Raw genomic sequence first — 12,870 nt, forward strand, 5'->3', positions numbered from 1 at the left:
ATTATTATTTACTTAGAACCTGTCGTAGTATGTGAGACGCGCTGAACCCTAGGCATAATTTTTTGTAGTGTTGTCGAAGACGGGCGATTCTGAGACCCACCTCATGGCCAATAGTTATCGCCATCCATAAATACCGGCAATACGCCTATTTGTTGGCCCAGAGGATAACATGTCAAGTGCGACTACAAAGCTTAAAAAATACTTCTGATTCGAGATAAGAGAGGAGTCTTGCATACCGCTATCAGAATTCGGTTTTGCCTTTAAATAAAAATCGATGATGTTTGCAATGGAATCTGGATAATCTTGTAATATACACAAACCGATAAGCAATTGATATTTAAACATATATTATATATTTATATCTCAAGGTGGGTGGCGCATTTGCGTTGTAAATGTCTATGGGCTCCAGTAACAACTTAACACCAGGTGGGCTGTGAGGTCGTCCACCCATCTAAGCTAAAAATTAAATTAAAAAAAAACCGCTCAACGTATGCCATTTTTTTATTTTTTTTATTGCTTAGATGGGTGGACGTAAGTTCTAAGGTCTCAGTACAGTTACAACGGCTGCCCTGCCCTTCAAACTGAAACGCATTACTGCTTCACGGCAGAAATAGGCAGGGCGGTGGCACCTACCCGCGCGGACTCACAAGAGGTCCTACCACCAGTAAGATTACCCATCGTTTTAATTAAACCGTAATATTTTAAAATATAATTGTTTTTTTGTAGCATTTCGATAGCAAGGCCATTGCGATGCATTTATTAAATAATAGTTTTGTTGACCTATTATCACAAGAGTATGGCGGCTTTATGTGGCTTCAATTATAATTATATTATTAGTCTAGCATTCGTTTGATGGACTTTTATAGTTTTGAAGAAAAAAAGTGAGTATCTTCTATCAGTGTAAAGCGGTTCGCGTTAATTTACTTCGATTATTATCAGAAAGCAATGTTATTGTTCGCAGAACGATGACCCTTCAAGCGCTATTCGATATAAATGGTAAATTAATACAGTAAATGAAATCGTAAATTATGTACGTAGTCGCCATTATCTTAATTACAATATAAACAACGCGCAAACAGAGTTCGCGGATGTTCGTACGCTTTACTCAAACTCCTGCCGCAGATAAGAATACGTGTATTGTGCTGATTGTTATTCCAATATTCAGTTTTTTTAGTTTATCGATTTAATTATGTTTTTTCATCGCGATTTTCCATCTGTGACTGTTGGCTTTTGACAAGTCAAGCAACGGTATTTTGTGATCCGGTGTTACCATCCGAAATTTTCGTCTTATTGATAACACACATATATTTTTAATTGTCTCGCTTATGAGTAATCAGTCACGTAACGTATGTATAATTTCTCAGTGTAATTTCACGAAGGCGAGTGCGTTGTCGCGTCCGTTTATTATTACCTTAAAATATACCAAAATATGTTCGTAACTCGGGCTGCTGTGAAAACAATTACGGACGATTTTCAATAACGATTAGTGAGAATGATAAAACAGTTGAACAAACAAAACGTACACGAGCAGTTGCTGAAGCAAAGGGAACTGTCAGAGGCGAAGAGTAAAAATAAATACGAGGGAATTATGGCCAATAGAAATGGAAGATGGTTGTCTCAGGTTAGTAGAGTGGGGAATTTTGTGAACTAGATTATTATAGACTAGCGGCCCGATCCGGCTCTGCTCGGGTCTTTAACAAAAATTTCAACGATATTTGACGTTGTTTTATTTTTTAAAATAAAAGAACACTTATTGCGGCATAACTATAATAGTTAGATATATTATGCTGTCGTGAACACTTTTTGTAATTAATAATATGTTCTACAAAGTCGTATTACATTATTTTATTCTATCATCAATAGTTTTCGCAGGGCACGCGATGTAAAGAACGTTTTAGGTAATTTTTTTACACCTTGGGTTACATTATTGGAGTTTTAGTAAGGATCCCTAATTTTTTCAAAAAATATTATGACTATGTCACTCGGGAATAGTGTAGCTTCCAAACAGTGAAATAATTTTTCAAATCGGTTCAGTAGTTTCGGAGCCTATTCAATACAAACAAACAAACAAATCGCAACGGGTACATTTAACAAGTATAAATAAATAAATAAAATAATATATATTTTGGAATTTCATTTCGATTTGCTCAGATCAGCGAACCAGCTCGCGGTCCGCAGGGCGTTAAGTTATTACCCGAATTCACAGAAATAACAAAATGAATTTTGTCACGCACTCCCAGGTATAAGGTTAAAGTCTCAATTGTATTGTAAAACATCTCCAAACTGGAATGCATAATTGGTGTGTGGTAAATAGACACAATAGGGATATCTACTCGAGGAGGCTCACCATACGTTCTACCTAGCCTCGAAGGGCGATTCTGGTTTCACCTAACAGGCAGGCGAGCTCACGCAGCTCAGACTGGGAGACTGCTAACATCTGCCTTAGCAAGAGCAGTGCTTCGTTGAATCTATCACGGGTTTGGAATCGCGACCCACTGAGAAGCTCCGGTGAGAAACTCAGTAGGTTGTATTTGTCGGTTAAGTTACCAGTCTAACTCTTCGAATGCGACGAAGAGTTTGACTAGAATGGTGACCGGAGCATGAAAAGTACTGAGAGTGGATGGGAGGATTCGAAATTATGTGCTTAGGGCAATGGCGGCTGTGTTACTCCGTCATCTATGTAGGGTATGTAATTAGGATCATAGCATCAATAATTAAGGTAATTTATAAATATTACGCATCTGTTTTTTTTACACTATAGATATTCTGATTCGTTCAAGAAAAAGTATTGAGTAGCCAAATTGGTATCAATCTGCGATTCAACGGCAAAGTCGCATCGCTTGATATCTTCTTTCTCTCCACTTTATCCCACTAGGTGGGATCGGCACAGCTAATTTTTCTCTTCTATCAGCCGTCATCTCAACACTCACTCCTCTCTCTCTCATATCGTCATTCACACAGTCCATCCATGTCTTCTTCGGTCGACCTCTTCCCCCTCTACCTTGCACTACCATTTCCATACATCTCCTAGTCACATACATCTTCTTTCTACGCATCATATGTTCATACCACACTAACCGACCGTCGCATCGTTTGATATAAATGCACCAAACGAGTTTTCCTTTAGGATATGAACTTGATCATTTTCTTCGTTCTTCAAATAAGACTCCTCCTCCTCCTCGCGTCGTTTCCTCACTGCTGAGGGTCGTGACCATTATAATTCGACATGATTTTACTCCTTGTGATGTCCCGCCAGCGCCTCCGATCATTGGCCGCATGAAGGGCGTCGTGGAATGGGATCTCTAGTGTGGTGCGGATTTGGTCGAACCACCTTGTCGGACTGCGCCCGCGCGGTCTCTTTCCCTCGATCTTCCCTGTCACGAATAGTCTTTCTAAGCTATCCGGTGTTTTCCGAGCAATATGACCGAAGTACTCGAGTGCGCGGCGAAGGCAGAGTGTGGACAGTCTAGTCTTGATCTGCAGTTGATCTAAGATAGACTGATTGCTTCTCTTCGCTGTCCAAGGTATCCGGAGCATTCTTCTCCAGCACCACATCTCAAAAGCATCCACGCGTTTGCGATCAGCTGCTTTAAGGGTCCAGGTCTCCGCTCCGTATATAAAAATGGAAAAGACCAGAGTGAGCACCAGTTTTGTCTTTGTTTTCTGGGTAATGTTATGGTCCTTCCAGATTTTACCGAGCTGGGTCATGGCTCCCTTTGCCATTCCAATACGCCGTCGTACTTCAAGTTCGCTGGATCCAGTGTTGTTAATGTTGGAGCCTAGGTAAATAAAGTTGTCAACAAGCTCAAGGTTTAGTGTTCCACTAAGCTCCAACTTTTTTGTGCGATCAACGACCATGATCTTAGTTTTGGATCTGTTGATGGCGAGTCCCATCTCCAACCCTATCTGCTCCATCCTGTTCAGAAGCTTTGTCATCTCTGCTTCTGTTGTGGCAAGCAGAGTGGTGTCATCTGCGTAGCGCAGGTTCGTCACTTTGACACCACCTATGGTTATGCCTCCATCCCAGTTTTCTAGGGTCTTGCGCATGATGTATTCGCCGTATATATTAAATAGAATGGGTGACAGAATACACCCCTGGCGAACTCCTCTTCTGAAATTAAACGGGTTTGACGTAGTGTTGTCGACCCTTACAGTGCCCTGACTGCCATAGTAAAGGGATTGGAGAAGAGCTATGAGGTGTACTCCGAGTTCCTGAAGGACCCGCCATAAGCAGTTCCAGCCAACGCAGTCAAACGCCTTGCTGTAGTCAACGAAGCACAGGATAACAGGTGTATCGAATTCGTAGCATCTTTCTATTAATTGTCGGATGTTTAGGATCTGCTCACGAGTACCTCTGCCTTTGACAAAACCAGCCTGTTCCTGAGGGATTTGCCAATCCAGAAAGTGTCGGATTCTGGAATTGATAATATGCAGCAGGATTTTACTTGCATGTGAGATAAGAGCAAGGGTCCGATAGTTGTTACAGTCTTTCGTGGATCCTTTTTTGTGTAGAGGCAGTATTATGGAGCTCCTCCAATCATCCGGCCATTCACCATTCTGCCAGATATGATTGCAGATTTTATGCAGTACATCTATTCCTGCGTTGCTGAGTGCTTTAAGAGTCTCTGCTGTGATGTTATCATGTCCTGGCGCTTTATTATCCTTTAGTTTTGTCAAGGCCGCCTTAATTTCCGAATGCAATATGGATGGTTCTTGAACTATATCAGCCCAAACAAAATCCGGACTACAAGTGGTGTCATTAGTGGGGTTCTTGTAAAGGCTTTCACAATAACGACGCCATCTTTCTGTGATCAGCTGAAGGTCAGTGATGGGGTCGCCATCCTCGTCGCAAATAAGACACAGATTAGATTTTGGAGTAATGTTTCTTCTGTCATAAGATAAATAGCGCGTACGTATGTTCTCTATAAACTTCCAAGCAACTGGACCGATTTTGATATACCTATATAATTTTCAGGAAATGTTCAGATTAGCCGAGCCGAGGGCGCTTTTGAGTTTGGTAGCGATTGGATCTAAATTAAATCAAAGACCGGCGAGGAAAGCGGGCCGGATTTGAAAAGTACACAATGAAATACAATTGTCATTACATACAGATATCACTTGCAGCATATAATTGCGCTCAAATGAAGTAATGTTTTAATTTAGTGCAAGGGATTTAATTGATATAAGGATTTTAAAATTTATTACTTACATTGTTATTTGCACAATCACTTTGGCTCGAGTCACGGACGCATAATCACATGATAATTTACAGCCTAAGGAAAATAGTACGCAATTATTACGTTAAATACACTGTATGAAATAAGTGATACTTTAATTGATTGACGGATAACGCTTGTCTTAAGCTCGTGAAGCTAGAGATTGAAAGGATTAACTTAAGCTACTTTTACGGTCAGTAATCTGTGATCACGAAAACTGTAAAGTGACAATAATAAAGGCGAGATTAAACCGTAAAAGTACTTTTAATTATATCCATGTCCCACGAATACCAAAGAACAAGCTTAAAGGAATCTCCTTTAGAAGATTGGAAGACGTGCTGAATGTTTTTTTTTTGCGTACCTAAAGTCGAGAGGAAAAAGTAGCAGTTTGTATGCAGATTTGCTTTACAATATTGATTCTGGCAATAATCTTGCGCATTGTTTTTAAATTCCAAACTTAAGGTGCGTATTATTTATATCCGGACACCCTTAGTGTTATTGTTAAAATAATTCACACAGAATTATGCTTACTTACGTTTTTTTATTTCGAATAAAAAGTTGACGTTCATAATAGAGGGGTAAGCTATTTAAAGTTTTTAACCATTTATTAAATTTATCAATGTTATATCTAGTAATACATAACGGTAATAATCAAACTTTATTTATTATAAAAAAAGAACATAATATTCCTAACCTAAAAGTACAAGTTATTATCCGCAACATGCTTCGTTAGATTACAGAAATAGAGTTATCAGCAACATGCTTCGTCAAAAAGTTTTTAATTGAGTGCGAGAACAGTTGTTGATCGACTTTGATCGTTTTCCTGAAGCCTGTTTTGGGTAAATGAAACAAATGACTGTTATCACTCTGGGTCCCCGATAGCCGGCAGTGATTTTTTCAATGTACTCACTCTTCCGTGCTTCCAGATTTATCACTCCAAACCTAACTAGACAATTTGTTCAATAGTAGAATATTCAGGGCTAACACTCTAATTAAACTTGCTGAATTTCATAACTTTCTTAAACATTGTTGGCAGAGAGTATTGTAAGTCGGTATGAGTAACATAATGTCATACTAGAGGATAACTAGAGGATAAATTTGTTTTTTAGAAATTATATTTAAATACGAGTTACATATTGATATTATTATATTATATTATTTGTTATTTTCTTTCAATAAAAAACAAAGTTTATGTTTAAGTTGATTATCGATAAAGTTGATTATTGAAAACACGAATAAAACAACATTTTTTGAAAATAAATTGTAGCTAGGTCGATTTATCGGTCCCAAAATCCCCTGTATACTAAATTTTATGAAAATCGTTTGAGCCGTTTCCGAGAATCAGATTATACATAATATTATAATATAATTTAATTCTTGTATATTAATATACAAGAATTGCTCGTTTAAAGGTATAAGATAAGATACAGAGATATCACCATCACGTCACGAAGCAGCCGTACCTAAGTGTCAATTCTAAAGGTAGGACAGCCGCTTTTATAAAAACTTAAGATTTTAAACTTATGTCTCTAAAAAAATCTTAACTATCTCTTATAAATATTAAACATATTAAGTATTATGTTTCTTGTCTCCGAGAAGCTAGCAGCGGGCTGATAAATGACGTGTTTGGTGTCCACACAAGGGCATAACGCATTTTCTACATCAAATATCTAAATATCAGACATAGAAGCAAATAGATCTGAAAGCAAAAGATTACGGCCTATGTAAATACGCAAAGGATGTCTTATCGGTTTGATAAGTTCAGACATTATTGATTACAAATTTATACACGATAGTACTAAATTACACGTCGTATCGCAAACGTTTGCCTTTAGTGAGCGTAATAATAGTACATAAAAAATGTGCTATTTTTAAAACAATTTATCTCTATAGTAACTCTCGGTTGATAATTTTAATTAGTCCATTAAATTTAATAATATATACGTTTATTGTTAATTACGGATTTAATGAACGGTTATCTCATTACATTGAAGACAGTCTTAATTTTTTTTACTTTTATCGAAGAAAGAAGAAAGTTGTAATTGTGTGATTGATATTGACTTAAAAAATAATCTTGGTGTAGATTTAGTGTAGAAAGTTGTAGTTTTTTTTTTCGTTTTTATTTTGATCATGTACGCGGAAGAAGCGATCCATGTTGAAGTCAGCGGACGAATGAATGTGAGTTGATAATTTCGTTAACCTGCTTCGATTAATCTAAAAAAAAAGAAAACACGCCGAATCGGAAAACTTGTCTTTCTTATCTTTTTTTTTTTTTTTATTGCTTAGATGGTTGGACGAGCTCACAGCCCACCTGATATTAAGTGGTTACTGGAGCCCATAGACATCTACAACGTAAATGCGCCACCAACCTTGAGATATAAGTTCTAAGGTCTCAGTATAGTTACAACGGCTGCCCCACCCTTCAAACCGAAACGCATTACTGCTATACGGCAGAAATAGGCAAGGCGGTGGTACCTACCTGAGCGGACTCACAAGAGGTCCTACCACCAGTAAGTAAGTAAGTATCCAACATATGTCAATATATAAAGTTTGTGTAAGGAAAAATATTTTTTCGACACACTCGCACATTAACAACGAGAAACACATGAAAAATAAAAAATAAACAGGAGAATGTTTCATGCTGTAACATTCTCGAAGCATTGTAGTTACTGAAAGCTTTATACGTTACCTCATAATTTTCTCCTATTTTTATTTAATTGTACATTTAATAATCTAACTGTTACAACACGCTCGTTGGAAAGCAATGTGGTGCATTTTCTACAGAGTCGCACCGACCGATGTCAACCGGTGACAATACAGGATTTTTATTACTCTGGTTTGGTTGGAGTGTGTATGACGATATGAGAGAGAGAGGAGTGAGTGTTGAGATGACGGCTGATAGGAGAGAATGAAAGAGAAGAAAAATTAACTATGCCGACCCCACCTAGTGGTTTAAGGTGAAAAAAAAGAAGATGTTTAAAAACCTGACCAGAATCACAAGGATAATAAAACATATACTTAACTTTCCTAAATTTTCGCTGGTAGCCAAGGGGACTAATTCCCGAAATATCTATATAAATACGTCTCTGTTTAGAAAGTACCGGAAAAAGAGCAATAATACACAAAATGTTAGCTGTTCATCAAAATTTATTTTATCATCTTCAAAGCATGCTCCTTCAGAAATGTATGCACGCAAACGAAGAAAGTTTGAGGGGTGGGAAGCCCTTCAAACCGAATCGAATTACTGCTTTTATGCCGTGCATAAATACGCAGGGTGATGGTACCTAACCATGCGGACTTACAACACATCCTACCACCAGTAATGACGCAAATTATAATTTCGCGGACTTGATTTTTATTACACGATGCTATTTCTTTATCGTGGAAGTCAATCGTGAACATTTGTGAAATACGTATTTCATTAGAGCTGTGGGATTCGAACACCGACACGTTGCATCGCTAGATACGAATGCATCGGACATCTTATGTTTTAGGTGTTGTTCCACACGACCACGTCGTTCACCCATCAACGTAATCAAAAATCAATTAATCAAAGATCAATAAAATTTCTACTCCCACTATTCTAAGTAAAGAAATCTCAATGCTTGACCAAACAATATAAATGACTATGTTGCCAGCTCATTTATTCATTTTTCACATTATAATGAGTCTGACGTCATAAGTCACTCATGTTTTGAAACCCATCGATAGGCACGTCAGTCATAAATCTTCGTCAGAACTCAAGATACTACAAGCATATTTTATTGTTGTTGATATCCTCATAGAATGTCCCGTTTACAATTACAATCATTTGCTGCTTCCTGCATCGCTACTACGCCACATGTTAGTTGCTAGGTCAATAGCGTATTTGACATAGCCTCTTTAATTCTTAGACATTGAACAGCGACTAAATCATCCATTTTGAACAGATAATTCTCATTGTATTCGATTTAGGAGGTGAAATATTAGTTTATTTAAACAAAACAAAAATGTCCCTAGCAACTGAGGCAATTAGCAACATACAACAAATAGGATTGGTTACTGATAAACAAATCAAATATAAATTTCATTCTACCTTGATGAAATCATAATTGCAATGCAATAAGGATGGCTATTATATCCTTCGAATCGGAAATTAAGATGCTTTCTGACAGAAATATACAAGATGAAGGTACCGACTTGATCTAATAGGATTCACGACCACCCGAAGTTAGGAGTAGGCATTTTCGGGAGAGTCAGGTACGTAAAAAAATAATGATAAATATAAGTCGTCTTGGCATATATTATAAGAAGACAGTTAGGTACTACCATCCTGAATAATTCTGCTTTCGGTAACCATTTGAAATCAGGGTGATGAGCACCATTTTCCAAGGAAAAAAGAAAAAACAAGGATGTCATTATTAGATTTACCTGGGTTAGTTAGAAGAACGACAGTATTATCATACAGATTAGAATACGTCCCTAATGATACAAATATTTAAATTCTCGAGTTATCGTGTGATAACGTTATTATTCTAGCATTGTGGGAGTCATTCGTGAACTCAGGTACGTAATTCCTTCGAAAACCTGCTCCAGAGTCGAAACACGGCGACCTTACATCACTCTACCGGTCGCCTTATCTATGAATTACCGAAAAATTCCATAGGATACATTGTCGACCGCAAATTGTGAAATAAACACAATAGGAATGTTTGCTCTTCAATGGCATAGAGCATACGTCATAGATACATGGGTTATTCAAGATTTTGGTGCAATAACTTCAGAGATCTGAATTCATTGTAACTTTGACCGTCACCATTTGATTATGTTCATTTATAAAATTTGATGTTTATGACCTATATGCAATACCGTCTTTACCATAAGGGCACACGTGGCCCGTGCCCAGGGGCCCCCATTCTCAGGGGGCCCCGAAAGACCGACAATTTCTTACACACGTTTATTCTCAAATCATTTCTGTCGGGCACATTACACTTTTTTACAAATCAGTAATCAGAAGGTATTTACAAGACATATACTATGCCTATAATAGAAGATTTTGCTCAACAGAAATCCCGAAAGAAACCGTTATCGAAATCGTAACCAAAAACCAGTCTAATTCTATTATCTAATATCATCAATCAATTCTAATATTATTAATGACATATTATATTATACTGTATTTGATTAAGTATAATAAATGGTCATACTCAGTATTTTTTTTAAATTATAATTCGCTTTTTTTCTTTCCAAAAGGGCCTCAAATTCTTGTGTGCCCAAGGACCCCATCCTAGTTTAAGACGTCCCTGTCTATATGATACCTATACAAATGAATAGTTTTACAGTAATCCTTTCTCTTAAAGTTAACTTGAATAAATCTTTATGAAATCGCCCATTGCACATCGAAAACGTAAGAACAAAAAGAGATGTCTATTACTTTATATTCGTAACGTCGTATTCGTAAACGTAATTATTATATGTTTAATTGAATACGGCGCTTGTATATAGGTATACTGTAGTTGCGTTTATTTATTTTTTTCCTATCTAAGCTGATAGCCTTGAGAGGCTATTTCAGCTTCTCCTTGACGAGTAGGTGAGCTCAAACCGAGAGTGTTGTTAACACTGGCCTTAGCAAGAGCAGTGGTTCACAGAATCTACCACCAGATCGGAAACGCGACCCACTGAGAAGATTCGGCGAGAAACTCAGTGGGCTGTGTCTATGGGTTAGTTTACTCGTGGAGCCCTTCGTCACAAGGGTTCGCCGAGGACGGGGACTGGGGCTTGCGTTACAAATGATTTAAAAAAGCGTAAGAACGTTATGTGATGTAGTATAAAAACGTGGTCTGTGGGATTAATCTGTTGGGAACTCCATACTAAGACGAGAATATTTCATAATTCACATAATTCAGTGCAATCATTCGTGGATGTCTGTTATGTGTTGCACAGCCGGCATTCTTGATTGTCAATCTAATGAAGTTTAAAAGTTCAAAAGAAAATTATCTCTACAAGTTTCCAATGTGTATTAAAACTGTATTCAGTCGTTTAGTGGAGGGCCGAGAACTTTCTAGAAGCCACCCAAGCATTCGAGCAATCATTATAAAACTTGACCTCCCAAATAATTTGATTTACGTAACGCGAACGAAAACACGAAATACATAGTCAACTTGTAAGGCGTCTTTCGTTTACTAGGATTCCGTACAAATGCTACAAACGGTGGCCGCGGTTCATCAAACCTGACTCATTCCTCATTAATCAGTGAAGACCTTTGATGAAGCTTAACTAACATTCGTCGGAAAGTAGATTTCACGGGCTGACGGCTCTCTGATATCAGTTTACTAATAACCTTAATAATGTTATGAAATACATACATTAGGAATCTTGGAGACTGATCGAATTTAAAGAACTAAACGTGTCAAGACTTTCATAACCAACGTTTTCAATATCGAACCCACATATTATTATATCTTCAATTAGTAATTTACAAAATTACATACATACCCGTTTGAAAATGATTCGAGCGACCTCTGTTGAAAGTTGATGATACTTTACCAGAAACCTCTCTTGAATCCTGAAGTCAACAGCAACTATGTAAAAGCGTTAGTGCGTAATTAAAATAAGGAAACATGTAAACCTTTATTTTATTTTAATACAAAAAAAAAACCAAAAGTACATACATATATTCGGCTCAATATACGTTTCTCTATGGTATTTTTTATAGATATCGTTTTACGACTTTTAAACGAAAACGTTTTTCCCTCCACAAAATATTTATTCGCATTAAAAAGTGAAATTGATCAATAGTTGCGAATTAGGGATTAAACTAGATGTCTTTCTTTTCTGAACTCTGAGTTTTAATTTAGACTTAACAGCAAGTGGGCTGTTAGCTCGTCCATCCATATAAGCAATAAAAAACACAAATAAACGTTGTTTGAAAGACGAAGATGAAACATTTCAGTGGATAAAAAAAAACAAGTTAGTTTCGAAACAAGATGGTAAACTTGTATACGGCTCCCAAAGCAACGTGGAATGTTAATCGTAACTACAAATGTTAAAAGTTTGAATAACATTATTTGATTAAGTAACTTCTTTAGTTAAACATATTAAATTTAGTTTTGAAGGACTTACACTTTAAGTTAAAAGTCTAAGCTATTTAAGCGGATTAATTCGCCAAAAATATCACAAAAAAATTATTGAATTGGCATCGGTCCTTGATAAGTATGCCAAATTTCGAGTTAATCCGACGTTTTGGAGGAGGTCAAAATCATGTTCAAAGATTCCGTTACATACTAACATACGTATGAAGCTAATAAAAGCGTATTAAAAAATATTAAAATTTTTTACATTCTGAATTATTTATAGTAACTACCCATGGATGACTGTTATTTTTTTTTTTTTTTTTTTTATTGCCCGCTTAGTCAGACGTGCGTACGGCCCACCTGATGGTAAGTGGTTACTGTCGCTCATAAACGTCAGCAATGCCAGGGGCAGAGCCAAGCCGCTGCCTACCGCTTAATACTTAATCATTGGTATTATAGTGCGAAAACTGTAAAGAATAACAGTGAATATTTAAAATAACATTTAGACATCAGATTTATCGTTTTTAAATCATTTAAGCATGGTTTATTCGGGAAAAGTGAAAGATATTGAAGCAGCGCGTGTTTCTATTGTGATACTAGTT

General features: G+C 36.9%; 1 protein-coding gene across 2 annotated transcripts in view; it reads left to right on the forward strand.

Moving 5' to 3' along the window:
- Window positions 1-1,051: 1,051 nt before the first annotated feature.
- Rab32 (RAS oncogene family member Rab32) overlaps window positions 1,052-12,870 on the forward strand; it is a 32,147-nt gene continuing 20,328 nt past the window's right edge. Inside the window, exon 1 of one of the 2 annotated variants that reach the window (XM_028172576.2) lies at window positions 1,052-1,621. In XM_028172576.2, coding sequence (XP_028028377.2) covers window positions 1,493-1,621 — 129 coding nt within the window. In that variant the 5' untranslated portion in view covers window positions 1,052-1,492. Of the gene's footprint in view, window positions 1,622-7,267; window positions 7,395-12,870 lie in introns of those variants that run through there. The other variant, XM_089727527.1, reaches the window with a different exon arrangement.

Source organism: Bombyx mandarina, chromosome 05, assembly GCF_030267445.1.
Source record: "Bombyx mandarina strain Sakado chromosome 05, ASM3026744v2".
NCBI classification, from domain to species: Eukaryota; Metazoa; Arthropoda; class Insecta; order Lepidoptera; family Bombycidae; genus Bombyx; species Bombyx mandarina.